Source organism: Coregonus lavaretus (genome assembly GCF_964263955.1).
Source record: "Coregonus lavaretus genome assembly, chromosome: 19".
NCBI lineage: Eukaryota > Metazoa > Chordata > Actinopteri > Salmoniformes > Salmonidae > Coregonus > Coregonus lavaretus.
The window spans coordinates 35,855,457-35,880,668 of record NC_140006.1 but is presented as its reverse complement, the minus strand read 5'-3'; the positions used below and the strand labels follow the sequence as shown (position 1 = coordinate 35,880,668).

At 42.5% G+C, this 25,212-nt stretch overlaps 1 protein-coding gene across 1 annotated transcript; it reads left to right on the top strand.

Moving 5' to 3' along the window:
- Nucleotides 1-19,365, top strand: LOC311147262 (piggyBac transposable element-derived protein 4-like). Its single transcript, XM_084183932.1, has 4 exons — nt 1-277; nt 428-529; nt 10,161-10,346; nt 11,909-19,365. Exons 2-4 carry the CDS (start codon nt 450-452, stop codon nt 13,821-13,823), a joined length of 2,181 nt encoding a protein of 726 aa, XP_084040058.1. The 5' UTR covers nt 1-277; nt 428-449; the 3' UTR covers nt 13,824-19,365.
- The last annotated feature ends 5,847 nt before the right edge of the window (nt 19,366-25,212 follow it).

Below are 25,212 nucleotides of genomic sequence, written 5' to 3'. Positions count from 1 at the left end.
CTTTCATACAGAGCTGTTCAGGAGTACATTTTCGTTTTAATCTGAAAATCCGGTGTTTCTCAACAACAAAAAAGCGTTCAAACAAGCGACCTTAGGTAGATGGCCACATCCGAAGTTGTATAGCCTACGGCAAATAAGGAGTTGGCTTTATCTGCCTAAAGTAGCAACGTTGTTTTCAGTTTGCGTTCCCGCGGAGGCACATGTAGCATTGGCTACTACTAGCTACAACAACAACAAGCGGGCTAGCGCTACATAGTGGCCAGATCAGCAGCGGAGGGTATGGATTGCAATTTTCTGACATTAACATTTAATTTACAAGATGTCGAGATGACTTGGGATTTCGTGGATGAGTGCAAATGAGGTTTGTGGTCCTTCTGTAGGGGATGGCAACTGTACTTAGGCCGGGGGTGTGTTTGTGCTGTTTCAGGTTGTTGTGGCCAAAGACCGCCATGATGGAGCAAGAGGAAGTGGAGAAAACAAATGGTGGTGCGGCCAAACGCACTCTCTTTGGACGCAAGAAGATGGTGGTGTAAGTTTTTGTGGACCAAATGTAACTAAATTGTTCATAAGAGTCTACAATGGTGACCCCTTTGGCTTTCAATCATTTTGCTCAGATTAATACTATCCAGAGGTTGACTAAAACCCAATATGCACTAAAACGGAATTTATCATCTACACAGGGACAGTAAGAAGTGCCTAACGTTGTTCGTTTTTTTGCTTTGGGGAGTTTATTTTATTGGGCACAGGAGGGTAGTGCGTTTTTTTCCCCATGTTCACATTCGCTCTTTTGCAGGTTTTACAATATAATTTCTTCAATTTCGCCCCTATTTCAAGGTGTTTTGGTACTTCCCTTGTCCACTATGCTTTTCTGCTCGCTAACTATACCACACAGGTCAATATAGTCTACCAGTCTGTCTATCTTGCACTCTATCCACCATTCTTAATGACAATAGTGTTAGGTGGATAGGTTGTTCAGATCTGCAATATGCTAACTAGTAATCATACCACACATGAAATCATTAAAAACTGCACCAATATAAGCGAAGAGGCCATGGTGCGTCATTGAGGATGAGAGAACAGTGAAGACATGAGACATCCAGCTCAAAAAGCTCCCTTATTGATCTTGTTTTGGGACAATACAATTATCCTACCAAGACTAGCCTACACCACTATATTGCAATGAATAATTGAATTAGGCTATTGTTTTCAGGTGAGTGCAAATATCGACTCAAGGCTGTATACTGCAGTGAAAATTTCATTTGAATAATGGCGCAATGGCCCTGTGATTTCTATATTTCATTCCATTTGGATCAGTTGTGGGTCTACTCTCGACAGTTTATAAAGTCTAGAAAGACACAGTAGTCCTCTGTGTGGTCCTCTGTAGCTCAGCTGGTAGAGCACGGCGCTTGTAACGCCAGGGTAGTGGGTTCGATCTCCGGGACCACCCATACACAAAAATGTATGCACGCATGACTAAGTCGCTTTGGATAAAAGCGTCTGCTAAGGGGCATATTATATTATTATTAGTAGCAGGCCAGTCTGGCTGTATTTTAACATCTGATACTGAGATGTGATGTCCGTTGCGGATCATCATTCTCACAAGTCGTCCTAGAATAATGTGGCCACATATGCTTCCAGGCCCAGTTATTCAGGAAACTTAATGCGCGCACTCTGCCTCCTCGCCGATCTGAGCAGTACATTTCAAACTGTCCCTAAGTGGAAACCATGCAAGGAAAGAAAGTTCTGCATATAATTCTTTAGTAGCTGCACACTCTTCAAAGGAACATGATGCTCAAAACCATTTTACATTTTACATTTACATTTTTAGTCATTTAGCAGACGCTCTTATCCAGAGCGACTTACAGTTAGTGAATACATCTTTTTTTTTTATACTGGCCCCCCGTGGGAATCAAACCCACAACCCTGGCGTTGCAAACGCCATGCTCTATCAACTGAGCTACATCCCTGCCGGCCATTCCCTCCCCTACCCTGGACGACGCTGGGCCAATTGTGCGCCGCCCATGAGTCTCCCGGTCGCGGCCGGCTGCGACAGAGCCTGGATTCGAACCAGGATCTCTAGTGGCACAGTTAACACTGCGATGCAGTGCCTTAGACCACTGCGCCACTCAGGAGACACATGTTTTAGTATTTTGTACATGAGTCTAATTATATACAGTTGAAGTCGGAAGTTTACATACAGTGGGGGAAAAAAGTATTTAGTCAGCCACCAATTGTGCAAGTTCTCCCACTTAAAAAGATGAGGCCTGTAATTTTCATCATAGGTACACGTCAACTATGACAGACAAAATGAGAGAAAAAAATCCAGAAAATCACATTGTAGGATTTTTAATGAATTTATTTGCAAATTATGGTGGAAAATAAGTATTTGGTCAATAACAAAAGTTTCTCAATACTTTGTTATATACCCTTTGTTGGCAATGACACCGGTCAAACGTTTTCTGTAAGTCTTCACAAGGTTTTCACACACTGTTGCTGGTATTTTGGCCCATTTCTCCATGCAGATCTCCTCTAGAGCAGTGATGTTCTGGGGCTGTCGCTGGGCAACACACTTTCAACTCCCTCCAAAGATTTTCTATGGGGTTGAGATCTGGAGACTGGCTAGGCCACTCCAGGACCTTGAAATGCTTCTTACGAAGCCACTCCTTTGTTGCCCGGGCGGTGTGTTTGGGATCATTGTCATGCTGAAAGACCCAGCCACGTTTCATCTTCAATGCCCTTGCTGATGGAAGGAGGTTTTCACTCAAAATCTCACGATACATGGCCCCATTCATTCTTTCCTTTACACGGATCAGTCGTCCTGGTCCCTTTGCAGAAAAACAGCCCCAAAGCATGATGTTTCCACCCCCATGCTTCACAGTAGGTATGATGTTCTTTGGATGCAACTCAGCATTCTTTGTCCTCCAAACACGACGAGTTGAGTTTTTACCAAAAAGTTGTATTTTGGTTTCATCTGACCATATGACATTCTCCCAATCCTCTTCTGGATCATCCAAATGCACTCTAGCAAACTTCAGACGGGCCTGGACATGTACTGGCTTAAGCAGGGGGACACGTCTCGCACTGCAGGATTTGAGTCCCTGGCGGCGTAGTGTGTTACTGATGGTAGGCTTTGTTACTTTGGTCCCAGCTCTCTGCAGGTCATTCACTAGGTCCCCCCGTGTGGTTCTGGGATTTTTGCTCACCGTTCTTGTGATCATTTTGACCCCACTGGGTGAGATCTTGCGTGGAGCCCCAGATCGAGGGAGATTATCAGTGGTCTTGTATGTCTTCCATTTCCTAATAATTGCTCCACAGTTGATTTCTTCAAACCAAGCTGCTTACCTATTGCAGATTCAGTCTTCCCAGCCTGGTGCAGGTCTACAATTTTGTTTCTGGTGTCCTTTGACAGCTCTTTGGTCTTGGCCATAGTGGAGTTTGGAGTGTGACTGTTTGAGGTTGTCGACAGGTGTCTTTTATACTGATAACAAGTTCAAACAGGTGCCATTAATACAGGTAACGAGTGGAGGACAGAGGAGCCTCTTAAAGAAGTTGTTACAGGTCTGTGAGAGCCAGAAATATTGCTTGTTTGTAGGTGACCAAATACTTATTTTCCACCATAATTTGCAAATAAATTCATAAAAAATCCTACAATGTGATTTTCTGGATTTTTTCTCTCTCAATTTGTCTGTCATAGTTGACGTGTACCTATGATAAATTACAGGCCTCTCATCTTTTTAAGTGGGAGAACATGCACAATTGGTGGCTGACTAAATACTTTTCCCCCCCCACTGTACACCTTAGCCAAATACATTTAAACTCAGTTTTTCAAAATTCCTGACATTTAATCCTAGTAAAAATTCCCTGTTCTACGTCCAATTTGTAAGACGCTCTGGATAAGAGCGTCTGCTAAATGACTTAAATGTTAAATGTCAGTTAGGATCACCACTTTATTTTAAGAATGTGAAATGTCAGAATAATAGTAGTGATTTATTTCAGCTTTTATTTATTTCATCACATTCCCAGTGGGTCAGAAGTTTACATTCACTCAATTAGTATTTGGTAGCAATGCCTTTTATATTGGGTCAAACGTTTCGGGTAGTCTTCCACAAGCTTCCCACAATAAGTTGGGTGAATTTTGGCCCATTCCTCCTTACAGAGCTGGTGTAACTGAGTCAGGTTTGTAGGCCTCCTTGCTCGCACATGCTTTTTCAGTTATGCCCACACATTTTCTATAGGATTGAGGTCAGGGCTTTGTGATGGCCACTCCAATACCTTGACTTTGTTGTCCTTAAGCCATTTTGCCACAACTTTGGAAGTATGCTTGGGGTCATTGTCCATTTGGAAGACCCATTTGCGACCAAGCTTTAACTTCCTGACTGATGTCTTGAGATGTTGCTTCAATATATCCACATAATTTTCCTTCCTCATGATGCCATCTATTTTGTGAAGTGCACCAGTACCTCCTGCAGCAAAGCACCCCCACAGCATAATGCTGCCACCCCTGTGCTTCACTGTTGGGATGGTGTTCTTCGGCTTGCTAGCCAACCCCTTTTTCCTCCAAACATAACGATGGTCATTATGGCCAAACAGTTCTATTTTTGTTTCATCAGACCAGAGGACATTTCTCCAAAAAGTACAATCTTTGTCCCCATGTGCAGTTGCAAACCGTAGTCTGGCTTTTTTATGGTGGTTTTGGAGCAGTGGCTTCTTCCTTGCTGAGCGGCCTTTCAGGTTATGTCGATATAGGACTCGTTTTACTGTGGATATAGATACTTTTGTACCTGTTTCCTCCAGCATCTTCACAAGGTCCTTTGCTGCTGTTCTGGGATTGATTTGCACTTTTCGCACCAAAATACGTTCATCTCTAGGAGACAGAACGCGTCTCCTTCCTGAGCGGTATGATGGCTGCGTGGTCCCATGGTGTTTATACTTACGTACTATTGTTTGTACAGATGAACGTGGTACCTTCAGGTGTTTGGAAATTGCTCCCAAGGATGAACCAGACTTGTGGAGGTCTACAATTCTTTTTCTGAGGTCTTGGCAGACTTCTTTTGATTTTCCCATGATGTCAAGCAAAGAGGCACTGAGTTTGAAGGTAGGTCTTGAAATACATCCACAGGTACACCTCCAATTGACTCAAATGATGTCAATTAGCCTATCAGAAGCTTCTAAAGACATGACATCATTTTCTGGAATTGTCCAAGCTGTTTAAAGGCACAGTCAACTTAGTGTATGTAAACGTGTGACCCACTGGAATTGTGATACAGTGAAATAATCTGTCTGTAAACAATTGTTGGAAAAATTACTTGTATCATGCACAAAGTAGATGTCCTAACCAACTTGCCAAAACTATAGTTTGTTAACAAGAAATTTGTGGAGTGGTTTTAACACTTAGGTTGGAGTCATTAACTTGTTTATGTAAACTTCCGACTTCAACTGTACAATCACAAAAAACAACATTTTGTCAACAAGCTGCTTTTGTAAAGCAGTCTTCCTAATGTGATCAAAACACTACAGTGCCTCCAGAAAGTATTCATACCCCTTGACTTATTCCACATTTTGTTATTACAGCCTGAATTCAAAATGGATTACATCTTATTTTTCTCACCCATCCACACAATACCCCATAATGACAGTGAAAACAGGTTTTTAGACATTTTGCAAATTTATTTAAAATGAAATACAGGAATACAGTATCTCATTTACATAAGTATTCACACCCTTGAGTCAATACTTTGTAGAAGCACCTTTGACAGTGATTACAGCTGTGAGTCTTTCTGGGTAAGTTTCGGTAAGAGCTTTCCACACCTGGATTGTGCAGCGTTTGCTCATTATTCTTTGCAAAATTCTTCAAGCTCTGTCAAATTGGTTGTTGATCATTGCTAGACAACCTATTTTCAGGTCTTGCCATAGATTTTCAAATAGATTTAAGTCAACTGTAACACGGCCACTCAGGAACATTCACCATCATCTTGGTAAGCAACTCCAGTGTATATTTGGCCTCGTGTATTAGGTTATTGTCCTGCTGAAAGGTGAGTTAATCTCCCAGTTTCTGGTGGAACACAATCTAATATGACCTATGGCCCTTCTAGCCGTCTCTATTTAGAACAACAACAAAAAACAAAAATGGCCACAGTCATCAAGCTAGGTAAGAGATCATTATTAACTATGTTTACGTGATTAATAAGACTGAACTATGTTTTTGTTCAATGTAATTCATATCATAGGCCTAATATAATAATAATATAATATGCCATTTAGCAGACGCTTTTATCCAAAGCGACTTACAGCTACTTGACTACCGCCTTAAGGCTACAATGACTACCGCCCTGTAGCACTCACTTCTGTAATCATGAACACAGGGGTTTGTCGTTAGTCCCCTCCTGTACTCCCTGTTCACCCATGACTGCGTGGCCATGCAAGACTCCAACACCATCATCAGGTTCGCTGATGACATGGCGGTGGTAGGCCTGATCACCGGCAACGACGAGTCAGCCTACAGGGAGAAGGTCAGTGACCTGGCAGTGTAGTGCCAGAACAACAACCTCTCCCTCAATGTGAGTAAGAACAAGGAGCTGATCGAGCACTACAGGAAACGGGGAAGCAAGCATGCCCACATCGACGGGGCGGCAGTGGTGCAGGTCAAGAGCTTAAAGTTCCTCGGTGTCCAAATCACTAAAGCCTTAAAATGGTCTGAACACATGCGCACAGTCGTGAAGAAGGCGTGACAGCGCCTCTTCCCCCTCAGGAGGTTGAAAAAGTTTCTACAGCTTTACCATTGAGAGCATTTTGACTGGCTGCATCACTGCCTGGTATGGCAATAGCACCGTCCTCAATCGCATGGCGCTACAGAGGGTGGTGCGGACAGCCCAGTACATCACTGGGGCCGAGCTCCCTGCCATCCAGGACATCTATATCAGGCGGTGTGGTAGGAAGACCCAGAAAATCGTTAAAATCCAACCACCCAAGCTATAGACTATTCTCTCTGCTTCTGCACAGCAAGCGGTGCCAGTGCATCAAGTCTGGCACCAACAGGCTCTTGAACACCTTCTATCCCCAAGCAATTAGACTGATAAATAGCTAACAAAATAGCTACACGGACTATCTGAGTTAACCTTGTATCCTCATTGACATTTTTATTTTCTTCCTTATGCACACTCGCAGGGCCCTTCACACACACACACTCACTCCATCATCTGCTCACTCACACATAACATGCACATACATTTATACTGACTCTACACACACGCACACCCACTCACATACAAGCTGCTGCTACTCTTTATCTTATATCCTGAGACCTAATCACCTTACCCCAATACATATCTACCTCCAGCACTCCAGTATCCATTCACATTGTAAATATGGTATTGGAACTGACTCTGTATATAGTATGCTTGCTTACTTATTGTGTTCATATTTCTTCTTGTTTTGTCTAGTATTACATTGTTATAATGTTGGGTTTGCAAGAAAGGCATTTCACTGTACTTGTGCATGTGCCCTTGAAATAGGTATCTCCCCTGACGTGGGCATGTTTTCAATACAAACTCATTTTGTCGTACAGTATTCGCAGCGGTCTAAGCATCTCAGTGCTTGAGGCGTCATTACAGACCCCCTGGTTCGATTCCAGGCTGTATCACAACCGGCTGTGATTGGGAGTCCCATAGGGCAGCGCACAATTGGCCCAGCGTTGTCCAGGTTTGGTCGGTGTAGGCCGTCATTGTAAATAAGAATTTGTTCTTAACTGACTTGTCTAGTTAAATAACAATTTTACAATTCCATAGAAGGCATCCAGACCTTATTAAAGTTGCACAGTATACCCTTAATCTTGTAATAAATCAAATCTAGTGATACATAACTTGACATTTTTTCCATCCATTGTGGGAGGATAACCAACCTTCCAATTTCTTAGCCGCTTTAAATTCTAGGTTACATTTTCTTCTGATAAGTCTCCAGTATCAACATTTCCAAGCAAGCAAAAACCGGGAGAAGGGAGAATCTGTAGACATGCTGAGATAAAAGAACATACTCTTTGCCTGAATTCAGCCAGCCTTCACAAGACCATAACATATGCAAATATGTCTCCTTTTGTGTTTTACACCTCCAGTAGAAGAATACAATTACTGAGTGCATGATATTCAGTTTCACTGGCATATAGTACTATCTATGGATGGTCTTAAACTACAGTAATTTATGTCTGAGATTACATGAACATGACTGGGCATTCTAACATATGTATCCATTCATCAATAGCGTCTCCCAGGTCTTCCTCACATTTTTGTTTTACATGTCTTGTGTCTTCAGGAAAAGCCTATCAACCCTTGATACAGTTTGGAAGTCGACTTTAGAGTTTTGTCAGACTGCCTTAAAATAGTTGAGAGAATAAAGTGTTGTATCAGCAAAAGTTAACCTCTGCGCTGGCACAGACTGGCTGCCTGACCCTGCTGAGACCCCTGTCACCATCTGATCCTGCTCAGATTAGGCATGACAAAGAATTACCTTGGTATACATTGATTATATCCATGGATAATGTAATGGTTCAATAATTGAAATGACCATTATTCCCAGATCCCAGACTATAGCCTACCCATCAACTCAAGATGGAACTTTGTATCCATTCACTGATTGTTATATATACTGCAACATTCACATGAGCTCCATAGACTGGTCTTACCTGGCTGTCTGATACTGCTAAGACATAATGAGCATAGTGTTGTGTACTGACTGTGCACCATGAAAGTGAAGCCTGTAGAGCTGTTTATACAGTTTCCGTGTGAACAGTAGGGAATTAGCTAGGGAAACTGACAGATCAAATACGTTGCATTGCTATACTGACTAATAAAAACTCACATTGCGCTGAAAAAAAGACAGAATATCAGTCGTCAAGCCTTTGGTAGCTGGTTTCATCGTTTCATTCAGGTCTAGTGTGGTTGAGGCAAAAATAATAGCTAAAGTTAGTGATCTAACTAATGTAGCCAACTTATGGCTAGCTCTAGCTAATGGTACAATGTTATATCAGCAAATTTACTTCTGTTGAAACTGGACAAAACAAAGGCTACAAAACATTTCCATACACACAACAGCTGTTAGATACTGCTACCTGACAGCTAGCTAGAGCTGAACTGGCTGTGGTAGCTACTAGCTAGCTACTAGTAGCTAATTCATTCACTTGAGTCGAGAGGGGATGAAACATTAGCTAACGTAACAGCTAGATCAGTCAGCTAAAGAGTAGCCAGTTTCTGCTCTGCTTGCTTTTACAACTCTGAGAAAAAGCGCAACACCGACAGCAGCTGCCTCTGTTAATCTCTCCCGTGCTGGTCCTATACGCCAGCCTTTCAGAAGCGTTGCCTTCACACAGCCTGTCCGAACGCTCTGTGGTGAAACCGGAAAACAGCCTACCCGACCGCTCTGAGGCGTCCGCATGGTCCTAAATCACATCGGTGCCGAGTTTTGCAATGATAAAACGGGGGGACAAATATGCAATTTCAGAATGTCTGTGTGGGGGGGTCATCTTACCCCCCCGTGAAAGTTGCGCCCCTGTATTGATACAACATCCAAAGAGTAATTAATAACTTCACCATGCTCAAAGGGATATTCAATGTCTGCTTTTATTTTTACCCATCTACCAATAGGTGCCCTTTGCAAGGCATTGAAAAACCTCCCTGGTCTTTGTGGTTGAATCTGTGTTTGAAATTCACTGCTCGACTGAGGGACCTTACAGATAATTGTATGTGTGGGGTACAGAGATGAGGTAGTCATTCAAGAATCATGTTAAACACTTATTACACACAGTGAGTCCATGCAATATATTATGTGACTTGTTAAGCACATTTTTACTCCTGAACTTATTTAGGCTTGCCATAACGGGGTTGAATAGTTATTGGCTCAAGACATTTCAGCTTTATTTGTAAACATTTTGAAACACCTCATTCCACTTTGGCATTATGGGGTATTGTGTGTAGGTAGGCCAGTGACAGCTACATTTAATCAATTTTAAATTCCGTCTGTAACACAACTAAATGTGGAAAAGTCAAGGGGTGTGATTACTTTCTGAAGGCACTGTATTAGTGTAGCCCTACAGGTGGTATCAGCATTCTCTGGTCTAGGCTTCTCACTTTTCACTTTTATTTCTATCCCTCTCCCTCGTGAATACCATCTAGGTGTGACAACAAGCAACAAGGGAATCACAACCTGTCCAAGAGGAAGAAAGGAGTTGTCCAAGAGGACGAAGGGAGTGCATTATGTCAAAGTGATGAGGATATAGATGGTGACTCTTCAGGAGGGGAGAGTGACAATTCCTTCCTAGATCCTGCTTTTGAAGAGGAATTAGATCAACGTATTAAACAGTAAGTTATATATTTGTTTTGTGTTTATTACACAAAGTATTACTCGTTTTAGATCTCTGGTTTCTGTGTAAAAATAGCCACTCATTTTGGGCCTACGGTATCAGCTTTTGGTGATGCTGTTGGCAGGGTGGGAAATGAACTTGTTGGTCCTCCAGCCACTGTGGCAGGTAGATGAAAAGTTATACCAGCCACTCAGATGTTTTATCAGCCAAAATATTTGTTTGCCTTAATTACACCAGAAATACCAAATAACGGGTGAGCATGCTTTGTAATGTTTTCTAAAACAATAAATGTATTACTAGTAAGAAGAGGAAATGTGGTATATTGCTCAATACAATTTCATTTTTGTGACCGGAGTCTGCTATAGTAAAAGCAGATAAACTGTTCTACAAATGAACATCAAGAATCAACAAAGCCTGCCCTGCCACACAATGCTGGTTTCTATATGGTTTAGGCTACTTTTTTTTATTATTATAGTTTGGGGCTCTACGCTGCCATTTTGTACAAGGAGAACATAAGTTCAAATTTAGTAGCACACAAATAAATTTAGGAGCACAATGAAAGTGTTTTAATAAGAAATTCCTAAAAGTAAATGAATAAAAGGTTTTTGGAGTGTTCCACACTCAATGTACCCCCAAATATTTGAGGCATTAGGTGAGACAAAAATGCTCAGCTGCCCCTTTAAGGGGTGGGCCATTACAGTGTTAACAGAGCATTCAGTGTATTGAAAAACAACCTAGCGTGTGAATGAAAGTCACACCTTTCGGGTTAGTTCGACCAATTTCTACATTTGGGCTTTGGATTGAAGAAAACTGTTCCCAAATGCTGAACTTGGTTAGTGAAATAGACATTCTTACCCGCCAATGCCTAAATCTACCTGCATTTGGCGGGTGGCAATTTCCCACCCTGGCTGTTGGTTGCTTGCTTGATACTGGACAGACTTTTCCATTAGTGTATCAAGCTGTAATGGCTCTGATCTGAAATATCAAGGTCAGGGTTGGGCGGATTGCCTAAAATAATCAGTTACTGATAACTTGGATTATCATGTAATTAGTTATGTAATACATTGTATTACTCAATGAGTAATCACATCTGAAAATGTGTGTCTCATGTTATGCACCTCTGCTCTACGATTTTCCAAAAAGTAAAGTGCACATGATTTTTCCTGCATGTTCCTATCACAGACCTGCAGGCTATCAGCTCATCAATACTTTTCCTGCTGATGGGCCATCAACGTTAATGGACTTCACAGCATTTTATTGACTGGCTGGTTGGGTTTAAGCATCCAGATAATTCACACCTGGCCCAATGGCCAATCAATAGGCGGTTGCCTTAGCAAATGTTGTAATCCAAATTGTAATCCGATCTTTAGAAAGCAACCGCAATTATATTACTTTTTAAAAGTAAAATATTTAAGTCCCCTGGGTTGATTAGAGTCAAAAGGTGTTGCAATTCGCTACTGCTGAGGACACAGTGAAATAAAAATGATGTCCCAAGCTGTGTTTGCGGCATTAACAGTTGAATGTGGGCTAACCTGTTACATGTTTTTTCTTTTTTTTCAGGGAGGAAAATGAGGACTTCCATTTGTCGGAAACTGAAGAGGAATCAAATGAGGAGGAAGACCACATCCCAGAAGCCACAAAAGCCAGAGTTTCAAAAAGTACAAAAGCCACCTCCAGCCCTAAAGCAGCAAAGCAAAGGGAATCCTCTTGCCCCTGGACACCCAGATCTGCAAAAAGGCAATACGAAAGGAATGCTCCAGGTACATCCCTTATCACTGGGCCAAAGAAGTGGAAGAATGAGGATGAACCAGATGAAGAGCCTAATGTGTTCCGCTTCTGTCCAGCCAGGACTCCAGGAGCACAGCTTGACCCTTACCAGAACTACACCCCTCTGGAGCTCTTCCGGCTCTTCTTCAATCAGGATGTTGTTGATACGCTCTGCTCAAACACCAACAAGAATGCAACAAGAAGAAAGGAATCGGGTAACAAACGCAAGTGGCGCCCTTTACTTGCAGAGGAATTGTACAAATACCTCAGCATTGTCATCTATATGGGTCTAATGTCTGGGCATGGAGTGGGAGACTATTGGAGTAAGAGAAGGCCATACCAACTTCCCTTCTGCCGATCTGTCATGGGCCTGAGCAGATATCAGGATATCTCTTGGTCACTGCACATGAGTGACCCAGCAGAGGATGAGGAAAATGAAAATAATAAAGGGACTGCAGAATACGATCAGCTAATGAGAATCAAACCTCTCAAAGACCAGATATTGGAGGCATGCAGAGCCTTCTACCACCCATTCCAGAACCTTTCCATTGATGAGCGCATGGTGCGCTCCAAAGCCTGCAACAGCCTCAAACAGTACATTAAAACCAAACGCTACAAGTATGGATTCAAGCTCTATATTTTAGCTGACTCGCGCAATGGCTACACCTGTGACTTCAATGTCTTTATGAGCAAGAACCCATCTACTTCAGGAAAAGGTGAGAACTATGATGCTGTCATGAACCTTTTGAATGTCACTTACTTGGGTACAGGGTACCACCTTTATGTTGATAACTTCTTCACCAGCGCAACTCTCTTCCGTGACCTGTATGAGAAAAACATTGGAGCATGTGGAACCCTTCGTGAAAACCGTGAGGGCCTTTCCCGTATCCAAGAGAACAGCATGCCTCCTCGAGCAGAGAGGGGGACCATCCGCTGGCTCCGTGACGGGGAGCTGCTCTTCACCAAGTGGATGGATGCAAGACCAGTCACCATGTGTAGCACCATCCATAAAGCCTCCGTAGAGGACCAGGAAAAAAGGAGGAAACGCGGTGCAGGTGGCACCTGGACACTAGAGTCCGTATCCGTCCCAAACGTGATCAAGTGCTACAACAAGTATATGGGGGGTGTGGACCTGTCTGATGCTCTCATCAAATACTACAGTGTGGCCCACAAAACCATGAAATGGTACAAGACGTTCTTCTATCACTTTGTGGATATTGCTGTTGTGAACAGCTACCTCCTGTACAAGGACATGGCTGTGGTCAAAAAAGAAAAGCTCATGACTCACAAACAGTTCAGGGAGAAGCTTTGTGTGCAGCTTGCTGGCATTGGGGAGGAGGATGAGGAAGAGGAGGAACAGCAGGAATGTCATAAAGCACAAACAAAGACATTCTGTTGCCCTGTGTCCATAATCGATCAGACCACCATTGACATCGGTAAACGAGCAACTGCAGGAAGGAAGAAATGTCTCCTCTGCCAGTTGAAGACCAACTGGAAGTGTGACTCCTGCGGGGTGCCACTCTGTATGATACCAGACAGGAACTGCTTCAGAGCGTGGCACTTGGACAAAAGAGCGAGAGCGGAAAAACCAGGCCCGGCCAACGTCATCAAAGTCCTAAGTAGTGACATTGAAATACCTAAGAGAGGGCGTAAAAAAGGACACCAAGCAAAATATGGCCTGGTCAAAGTCGAAAGTGAAGAATGGTAATAGTCATGTACATGGAATCACTTGGTATAAATGGTGGAGATGGTGTACTAGTTGCAGTACTGAGACCTGAAATGTGCCTATAGTAGAACACGAACTAAGCAGGCAGAGATGACTGGAAGCACAACGATTGCAAACAAACAACTGAAATACGATCAGACAAACTTGACGGACAAGAAAATAAGAGAAGACTACTCGGACAATGAACTGTGCATGGCCAGCCTACCACAATGATGAAGAGGGCCGAGCTGAAACTAAAAAAACTGCCTGCAACTTGTTAAGCTTAAAATTGATCAGAAGAGGCTTTGATACTTCCAGGTATAGCTTAGTTTCATTGGAACTCCAGCCGAAACAAATCGTTTTGTTTTTTTGTTAAATATTTGTTGGGGTTCCCCTAATGACTTAGCCTTTGAAACGCTTACTAGCCCACCATAGGATTCTTTAACATGGGAAATGCCCATAGCGTTACACTAGCTGGAGATTTCCATTAATTTCAAGTACTGACAACTACTTGGATTTTGAAGAATGACTTAGAAATACTTCAGTTCTAACTTTCCTACTTTACTCCGTTGTAGTCTATACATGTTTGTTGTCATGTAATGGGATGCAAATGCTCCTTGGTTAACTTTTTTTTGGTAGTGGTGGTGGTCACTGATGGTATGCACAGTGTGGCTTAACTGAGGGCTAGATCTGCGATTGAAATGTAAAGTAAATTTCCGATTGAGCTGACATATGCAGCGTTTACCGTGAATGAAAACATTACCTTTAAATTTAAATCGCGCTATAACGCGGATCTTCCACGGCCCATATTGAATCTAGGCCTAAATTGTTTTTAACTTGATTTTCTTCATTTCTACTTGTTTGATGAGTGTCTTTTTTAACAGGATATGTGCGGCAGGTAGCTTAGTGGGTAAGAGCGTTGTGCCAGTAACCGAAAGGTCGCTGGTTCTAATCCCCGAGCCGACTAGGTGAAAAATCTGTCGATGTGCCCTTAAGCAAGGCACTTAACCCTAATTGCTCCTGTAAGTCGCTCTGGATAAGAGCGTCTGCTAAATGACTAAAATGTATTTGGAAAAGCCACAGGACAGTTTTTCAATTACCGTTGAAAATGAAACACATAAAACCCATTAAAGGTGATGTGGGATAAGAGAGGGGGTTCTGTTTGTTAGGACAGGAAATGAGGAGGATTGGGGGTAATAAGGAAATGGTGTCCTTAAATGTGATGTCTTTGATAAAAAGGTTGTTTTGTAAAGTCATTGTCATTCTTTACAATATCATAACTCAATATCACAATTTTTGGCATTAGTGGTCACCAAACTGTTTTGAGTCAAGATCACGGAGTCAAAATGCAAGCTGCGGTCTACCTCATTTGTATTTTATTTGACTTAAAAAACGTAAGCCTATGCAACATTTAACCAATTAAAGACAGTTCTGTAGCAATGAGGTTTGTGCAGTAGGCGATGGGCCCAATACATTATAACTGCATATTGGCTATGCTTGAATTGCCCTGCCCATGTTGTTCTTCTCAGACCATTTAGAAGTTTTAGGTATATTATCACACTGGTAATAGATCATTTGGTGCATTACTTGTGAGGCACAGCTGAGTGAGCATAATATTATAGTCATGGTTTTAAACTCACATGATCAACTTTGCTTGTGTGTTCGAGGCTTCTTTTTACAGCATATGGCACGAGGAAACTGCAGACACGGTGATCTGAGCTATCTGTAGACAGAGTTCTATCAAATAGTTTTTAAACTAAACCAAGATAACCTACAACCTGTCGTTTCCAATGGGAACAAATTAGTCATAGTGTGTATAACAAGCAAGGAGGTGGGCAGAGCCAATCACGAGCTAGCGAGATCCTATTGGCGCGTTCTAGCAGACATCTGCATATTTCCGTTAGGGAACGCCTCCTCTGTGAAGTGCGCGTGTACAATAACTACATTTCCCTTTGCACTCCTTCTAAACGCCATTTTAAAAAACTTTTGCAAAGGGTGAAGTCTACTAAACTTAGTCCACTGTTCATAACAGATTCTAGTTTTGGGAAAATAAAATTGTATTGAGATCAAATGTTTAATCGATGAGAAAATGTGCATAATGTCGGCCAAAATCCATCTTCTCCCACTGCCAGCCAGTGGGCTTCTTCTCGCTACCATATTTGGTAGTGAGTGGAAACGCTAAGCGGATGCTTCACATTTACACATCTACCTTTTGGCCCTTCATGCGGTTGTCTATGCCTAACAATGATTGTACCATGTTTGTGCTGCTACCATGTTGTGTTGTCAGTGGTGGGAAAAGTACCCAATTGTCATACTTGAGTAAAAGTAAAGATACCTTAATAGAAAATGACTCAAGTAAAAGTCACCCAGTAAAATACTACTTGAGAAAAAGTCAAGGTATTTGGTTTTAAATATACTTAAGTATCAAAAGTAAAAGTATGAATAATTTAAGAATTCATTATATTAAGCAAACCAGTCGGCACAATTTTCATATTTACAGATAGCCAGGGGCACACTCCAACACTCCGACATAATTTACAAATAAAGCATTTGTGTTTAGCGAGTCCGCCAGATAAGAGGCAGTAGGGATGACCAGTGTGTGAATTGGACCATTTTCTGGCCTGCTAAGCATTCAAAATGTAACAAGTACTTTTGGGTGTCAGGGAAAATGTATGGAGTAAAAAGTACATTATTTTCTTTAGGAATGTAGTAAAGTAAAAGTTGTCAAAAATGGAAATAGTAAATTAAATTACAGATACCTCAAAAAACGTAAGTAGTACTTTAAAGTAGGTAGCTTAGTGGGTAAGAGCGTTGTGCCAGTAACCGAAAGGTCGCTGGTTCTAATCCCCGAGCCGACTAGGTGAAAAATCTGTCGATGTGCCCTTGAGCAAGGCACTTAACCCTAATTGCTCCTGTAAGTCGCTCTGGATAAGAGCGTCTGCTAAATGACCAAAAATAAAATAAATAAAAATAAAGTATTTTACTTAAATACTTTACACCACTGTGTGTTGTCATGTGTTGCTACCATGTTGTGTTGTCTTAGGCCTCTCTTTATGTAGTGTTGTGGTGTCTCTTGTCGTGATGCGTGTTTTGTCCTATATTTTTTTTATCCCAGACCCTGTCCCAACAGGAGGCCTTTTGCCTCTTGGTAGGCAGTCATTGTAAATAAGGATTTGTTCTTAATTTACTTGCCTAGTTAAATAAAAAGTAAAACTGGGACAAAATGTGACTTAGTGCAAACCTGGCCCATATATACTAGGCAGCCACTCACACTTGCTATACTGGACATAGGCTACTAAAAAGCATGGAAGTTAGTGTACTATTCTGACAGTGCCAAACACAACTTCTTGCACCAATTTCCAAGGTCTAATATACTGTACAATGCCTTCAGAAAGTATTCATACCCCTCGACTTATTGCGCACCTTTGGCTGCGATTACAGCTTTGAGTTGTCTTGGGTGTGTCTGTATCAGCTTTGCGCATCTGGATTTGGGTATTTTCTCCCATTCTTCCTTAGATTTTCCTCAAACTCTGTTAAGTTAGATGGGGAGCGGCGGTAAACAGCAATCTTCAAGTCTTTCCACACATTTTCGATGGGATTCAAGTCTGGGCTTTGGTTGGGCCACAAGGACTTTCACATTCTTGTTCTGAAGCCATTCCAGCGTTGCTTTGGTTGTATGCTTGGAGTCATTGTCTTGTTGGAACGTAAATCTTCGCCCCAATCTAAGGTCATTTGCACTCTGAAGCAGGTTCTCAAGGATTTGCCTGTATTTGGCCCCATTCATTGTTCCCTCTATCCTTACCAGTCTCCCTACCGCTGAAAAGCATCCCTATAGCATGATGCTGACACCACCATGCTTCACGGTAGGGATGGTGTTAGACGAGTGATGAGATGTGCCTGGTTTTCTCCAGACGTAGCGCTTTGTGTTCAGGCCAAATAGCTCAATTTGTCTCATCAGACCACATAATATTTTGCCTTATGCTCTGAGTCTTTCAGGTGTGCTGTCATGTGCCTTTTTATCAGGAGTGGCTTCCGTCTGGCCACTCTCCCATAAAGCCTAGATTGGTGAAGTGCTGTAGAGACTGTTGTCCCTCTGGCAGGTTCTCCCATCTCAGCCAAGGAACTCTATAGTTCTGTCAGAGTGGTCATTGGGTTCTTGGTCATCTCCCTGACCAAGGTCCTTCTTGCCCGGTTGCTCACTTTGGACGGACGGCCAGCTCTAGGCAGAGTCTGGGTAGTTTCATATTTGTTCAATTTCCCAATGATGGAGACCACTGTGCTCTTGGAAACTTTCAACACTCTAGAAATTGTTTTACACCCTACTCCAGCTATATGCCTCGTCACAATGATATCTCGGAGATCTACGGACAGTTCCTTGGACTTCATGGTATAGTTTCTACTCTGACATGCAGTGTCAACTGTGGGAACTTATATAGAAAGATGTGTTTCTTTCTAAATCATGTCCAAAGAATTGAATTGGTCACAGGTGGACTCCAATCAAGTTGTAGTGACATCTCAAGGACGATCAAAGGAAATTGGATGCACCTGAGCTCAATTTGGAGTGTCATAGCAAAGGTGTGTGAATACTTATGTAAATGAGATGTCTAGTTCATTTTCTAAAAACATGTTTTCACTATGGGGTATTGTCGGTAGATGGGCGAGATTATTTGATTTTTAATAAAATCCATTTTGAATTCAGGCTGTAACAACAATGTGCAATAAATACTTTATGAAGGCACTGTAATGTAATGCTTCTCAGATTTTTTGATCACCTAAATTTAAAGTAAACCAAGTAGAATCAATCAGGAGTAAAGAGTTACGGAGTTTAATGGCTGTCATAGGAGAACTAAGGATGGATCAATCAATCATGAGCAATTATGGTTAAGTGCCTTGCTCAAGGGCACATGATTTTCACCTAGTTGGCTCGGGGATTAGAACCAGCGACCTTTCGGTTACTGGCACAACGCTCTTAACCACTAAGCTACCTACTCCACAACACTAACCTAATTGAGTGAAAAGAATGAAGCCTGTACAGAATACAAATATTCCAAAACATGCATCCTGTTTGCAACAAGGCACTAAAGTAATACTGCAAACAATTTGGCAAAGCAATTAACTTTTTGTCCCTAGTACAAAGGGTTATGTTTAGGGCAAATCCAGTAAACCACATTACTGAGTACCACTCTCCATATTTTCAAGCATGGTGGTGGCTACATCATGTTATGGGTATGCTTGTAATCGTTAAGGACTGGGGAGTTTTTCAGGACAAAAAATAAACGGAATGGAGCTAAGCATAGGCAAAATCCTAGAGGAAAACCTGGTTCAGTCTGCTTTCCACCAGACACTGGGAGTTGAATTTACCTTTCAGCAGGAAAATCACATAAAACACAAGGCCAAATATCCAGTGAGCTCCAAAAGTATTTAGATGGTGACAAATGTTTTGTTTTGGCTCTGTACTCTAGCACTTTGGATTTGAAATAATACAATGACTAAGAGGTTAACGTGCAAACTGTCAGCTTCTACATTAATGTGGATTCTACCATGATTACGGATAATCCTGAATGAATCGTGAATAATGATGAATTTACAAGTTACAGATGCAGAAATATCATACCCCCCCAAAAAAATGCTAACCTCCCCTGTTATTGTAATGGTGAAAGGTTAGCATGTCTTGGGGGTATGATATTTGTGCGTCTTACTTTCTCACTCATCATTATTCACGATTCACTCAGGATTATCCATAATCATGGTAGCATCCATATTAATGTAGAAGTGTTTAGAAACATATTATATTCTTATTTACAATAAGTGACTCCAAAGTGCTGGAGTACAGTCAAAACAACAAATGTGTCACTGTCCCAATACAGGCTCACTGTACATACTACACTGGAGTCACTTACCAAGACGACTTTGAATGTTCCTGAGTGGCCTAGTTACAGTTTTTACTTAAATCGGTTTGAAAATCTATGGCAAGACTTGAAAATGGCTGTCAAGCAATGATCAACAACCAATTTGACAGAGCTTGAAGAATTGTAAAAAATAATATTGTGAAAATATTGAACAATCCAGGTGTGCAAATCTCTTAGAGACTTACCCAGAAAGACAAACAGCTGTTATCGCTTCCAAAGGTGATTCTAACATGTATGGACTCAGTGATGTGAATACTTATGTAAGAGATATTTCTGTTTTTCATTTTCAATAAATTAGCACAAATCTCTAAAAACATGTTTTCACTTTGTCATTATGGGGTATTGTGTGTACAGTGGGGGGGAAAAAGTTTTTTGTCAGCCACCAATTGTGCAAGTTCTCCCACTTAAAAAGATGAGAGAGGCCTGTAATTTTCATCATGGGTACACGTCAACTATGACAGACAAATTGAGAAGAAAAAAATCCTGAAAATCACATTGTAGTATTTTTAATGAATTTATTTGCAAATTATGGTGGAAAATAAGTATTTGGTCACCTACAAACAAGCAATATTTCTGGCTCTCACAGACCTGTAACTTCTTCTTTAAGAGGCTCCTCTGTCCTCCACTCGTTACCTGTATTAATGGCACCTGTTTGAACTTGTTATCAGTATAAAAGTATAAAAGACACCTGTCCACAACCTCAAACAGTCACACTCCAAACTCCACTATGGCCAAGACCAAAGAGCTGTCAAAGGACACCAGAAACAAAATTGTAGACCTGCACCAGGCTGGGAAGACTGAATCTGCAATAGGTAAGCAGCTTGGTTTGAAGAAATCAACTGTGGGAGCAATTATTAGGAAATGGAAGACATACAAGACCACTGATAATCTCCCTCGATCTGGGGCTCCACACAAGATCTCACCCCGTGGGGTCAAAATGATCACCAGAGAGCTGGGACCAAAGTAACAAAGCCTACCATCAGTAACACACTACGCCGCCAGGGACTCAAATCCTGCAGTGCCAGACGTGTCCCCCTGCTTAAGCCAGTACATGTCCAGGCCTGTCTGAAGTTTGCTAGAGTGCATTTGGATGATCCAGAAGAGGATTGGGAGAATGTCATATGGTCAGATGAAACCAAAATATAACTTTTTGGTAAAAACTCAACTCGTCGTGTTTGGAGGATAAAGAATGCTGAGTTGCATCCAAAGAACACCATACCTACTGTGAAGCATGGGGGTGGAAACATCATGCTTTGGGGCTGTTTTTCTGCAAAGGGACCAGGACGACTGATCCGTGTAAAGGAAAGAATGAATGGGGCCATGTATCGTGAGATTTTGAGTGAAAACCTCCTTCCATCAGCAAGGGCATTGAAGATGAAACGTGGCTGGGTCTTTCAGCATGACAATGATCCCAAACACACCGCCCGGGCAACGAAGGAGTGGCTTCGTAAGAAGCATTTATAATAATAATAATAATAATATAATAATATGCCATTTAGCAGACGCTTTGTCCTGGAGTGGCCTAGCCAGTCTCCAGATCTCAACCCCATAGAAAATCTTTGGAGGGAGTTGAAAGTCCGTGTTGCCCAGCGACAGCCCCAAAACATCACTGCTCATACTGCATCACTGCTCATACTATTCCAAGATGGCGTAGTAGTGCAGTTCTGTTTTTGTCGTGTGTCTGTAAATACCCTGTTTTTTTGTATTTTTCGTACATATTTCCCTATCAGACTTTTCATCCTTCTACAAAATATACTTTCCTGCAACCCGCCTCACTCAATGTGGAACGGATTCTATTATTGACTTACCTTTATCTAGAATCTCCAGTTGAAACTAGCTAGCCAGCTAACTAGCTACTTGCTATTAGCCACAGGTTACGACGTTAACCACGAAGATTCCATCTGCTAGCCCCGGCCCGCTAGCACACGCTAGCCGTGGCCTCTTACTCGCTAGTGCTTTAGCAGCCTCCGAACTATCCTATTGCTGTTCACCGGACCTTATGATAACTCAGCTATACAGCTGATGTGTGCTGGACTGTTCCTTTTTACGGTACTACATCCTGTTTATGTTTAGCCTCAGCCCAAACATGGTTAGCTTATTGTTGTTTCGGTTATTTCTAATTGTACTATTTCACTGTAGACCCCCCAGCCCAGCTAAACCTGCCTTAGATAGCTCCTTTGTCCCACCCCCAATACACGCGGAGACCGACTCAATTGATGCCTCCAGCGATGCTATCTCTTTCATTGTTACCCAACGCTTAGGTTTACCTCCACTTTACTCATATCCTTCCATATCCTTGTCTGTACATAATGCCCTGAATCTTTTCTATAACACCAGGAAATCTGCCCCCTTTATTCTATGTACCCAACGCACTAGAAGACCAGTTCTTAAAGCCTTTAGCCGTATCCTTATTATAGTCCTCCTCTGTTCCTCTGGTGATGTAGAGGCTAACCCAGGCCCTGCAGCCCTCAGTATCACTCCTACTCCCCAGGCGCTATCATTTGCCGACTTCTGTAATCGCAAAAGTCTTGGTTTCTTGCACATAAATATCAGAAGTCTACTTCCTAAGTTTGAGTTATTCACTGCGTTAGCACACTCCGCCAACCCTGATGTTCTAGCAGTGTCTGAATCCTGGCTCAGGAAGGCCACCAAAAATTCTGAAATTTCCATCCAACTATAACATTTTCCGTCTAGATAGAACTGCCAAAGGGGGTGGAGTTGCAATCTACTGTAGAGATAGCCTGCAGAGCTCTATCATACTATCCAGGTCTGTGCCCAAACAGTTTGAGCTTCTACTTCTAAAAATCCACCTTTCCAGAAATAAGTCTCTCACTGTTGCTGCTTGCTACAGACCCCCCTCAGCCCCCAGCTGTGCCCTGGACACCATATGTGAATTGATTGCCCCCCATTTATCCTCAGAGTTCGTACTGCTTGGTGACCTAAATTGGGATATGCTTAATACCCCAGCCATCCTACAATCCAAACTAGATGCCCTCAACCTCACGCAAATTATCAACGAACCTACCAGGTACAACCCTAAATCCGTAAACATGGGTACTCTCATAGATATCATCCTGACTAACATACCCTCTAAATACACCTCAGCTGTCTTCAACCAGGATCTCAGCGATCACTGCCTTATTGCCTGCGTCCGTAACGGGTCCGCGGTCAAACGACCACCCCTCATCACTGTCAAACGCTCCCTAAAACACTTTAGCGAGCAGGCCTTCCTAATTGACCTGGCCCAGGTATCCTGGATGGATATAGATCTCATTCCGTCAGTAAAGGATGCCTGGTTGTTCCTTAAAAGTAATTTCCTCTCAATCTTAAATAAACATGCCCCATTCAAAAAATACAGAACTAAGAACCGATATAGCCCCTGGTTCTCCTCAGACTTGACTGCCCTTGACCAGCACAAAAACATCCTGTGGCGTACAGCATTAGCATCAAATAGCCCCCGCGATATGCAACTTTTCAGGGAAGTTAGGAACCAATATACACAAGCAGTCAGGAAAGCAAAGGCTAACTTTTTCAAACAGAAATTTGCATCCTGTAGCACTAACTCCAAAAAGTTTTGGGACACTGTAAAGTCCATGGAGAATAAGAGCACTTCCTCCCAGCTGCCCACTGCACTGAGGCTAGGAAACACTATCACCACCGATAAATCTACAATAATCGAGAATTTCAACAAGCATTTTGCTACAGCTGGCCATGCTTTCCATCTGGCTACCACTACCCCGGCCACCAACTCTGCACCCTCCGCTGCAACTTGCCCATGCCCCCCCCGCTTCTCCTTCACACAAATTCAGACAGCTGATGTTTTGAAAGCACTGCAAAATCTGGACCCTACAAATCAGCTGGGCTAGACAATCTGGACCCTTTCTTTCTAAAACTAGCCGCCGAAATTGTCGCAACCCCTATTACTAGTCTGTTCAACCTCTCTTTCATAACGTCTGAGATCCCCAGAGATTGGAAAGCTGCCGCGGTCATCCCCCTCTTCAAAGGGGGTGACACTCTAGATCCAAACTGCTACAGACCTATATCCATCCTGCCCTGCCTTTCGAAAGTATTTGAAAGCCAAGTTAACAAACAGATCACCGACCATTTCGAATACCACCGTACCTTCTCCGCTATGCAATCCGGTTTCCGAGCTGGTCATGGGTGCACTTCAGCCACGCTCAAGGTCCTAAACGATATTATAACCGCGATTGATAATAGACAGTACTGTGCAGCCGTCTTCATCGACCTGGCCAAGGCTTTCGACTCTGTCAACCACCGCATTCTTATTGGCAGACTAAATAGCCTTGGTTTCTCAAATGACTGCCTCGCCTGGTTCACCAACTACTTCTCAGATAGAGTTCAGTGTGTCAAATCGGAGGGCCTGTGTCTGGACCTATGGCAGTCTCTATGGGGGTGCCACAGGGTTCAATTCTTGGGCCGACACTTTTCTCCGTGTATATCAATGATGTCGCTCTTGCTGCTGGTGACTCTCAGATCCACCTCTACGCAGACGACACCATTTTGTATACATCTGGCCCTTCATTGGACACTGTGTTAACAAACCTCCAAACGAGCTTCAATGCCATACAACACTCCTTCAGTAGCCTCCAACTGCTCTTAAACACTAGTAAAACTAAATGCATGCTTTTCAATCGAACGCTGCTGGCACCCGCCCACCCGACTAGAATCACCACTCTCGACGGGTCTGACCTAGAGTATGTGGACAACTACAAATACCTAGGTGTCTGGTTAGACTGTAAACTCAACTTCCAGACTCACATAAAGAATCTCCAATCCAAAGTTAAATCTAGAATTGGCTTCCTATTTCGCAACAAAGCCTCCTTCACTCATGCTGCCAAACATGCCCTCGTAAAACTGACTATCCTACCGATCCTTGACTTCGGCGATGTCATTTACAAAATAGCCTCCAACACTCTACTCAGCAAATTGGATGTAGTCTATCACAGTGCCATCCGTTTTGTCTCCAAAGCCCCATACACTACCCACCACTGTGACCTGTACGCTCTTGTTGGCTGGTCCTCACTACATGTTCGTCGTCAAACCCACTGGCTCCAGGCCATCTATAAATCACTGCTAGGCAAATCCCCGCCTTATCTTAGCTCATTGGTCACCATAGCAGCACCCAGCCGTAGTCTGCGCTCCAGCAGGTATATCTCACTGGTCATTCCCAAAGCCAACACCTCCTTTGGCCGCCATTCCTTCCAGTTCTCTGCTGCCAATGACTGGAACGAATTGCAAAAATCTCTGAAGCTGGAGACTCTTATCTCCCTCAATAACTTTAAGCATCAGTTGTCAGAGCACCTTACCGATCACTGCACCTGTACACAGCCCATCTGAAATTAGCCCACCCAACTACCTCATCCATATATTGTTATTTATTTTGCTCTTTTGCACCCCAGTATCTCTATTTGCACATAATCTCTTGCACATCTAGCATTCCAGTGTTAATACTATTGTAATTA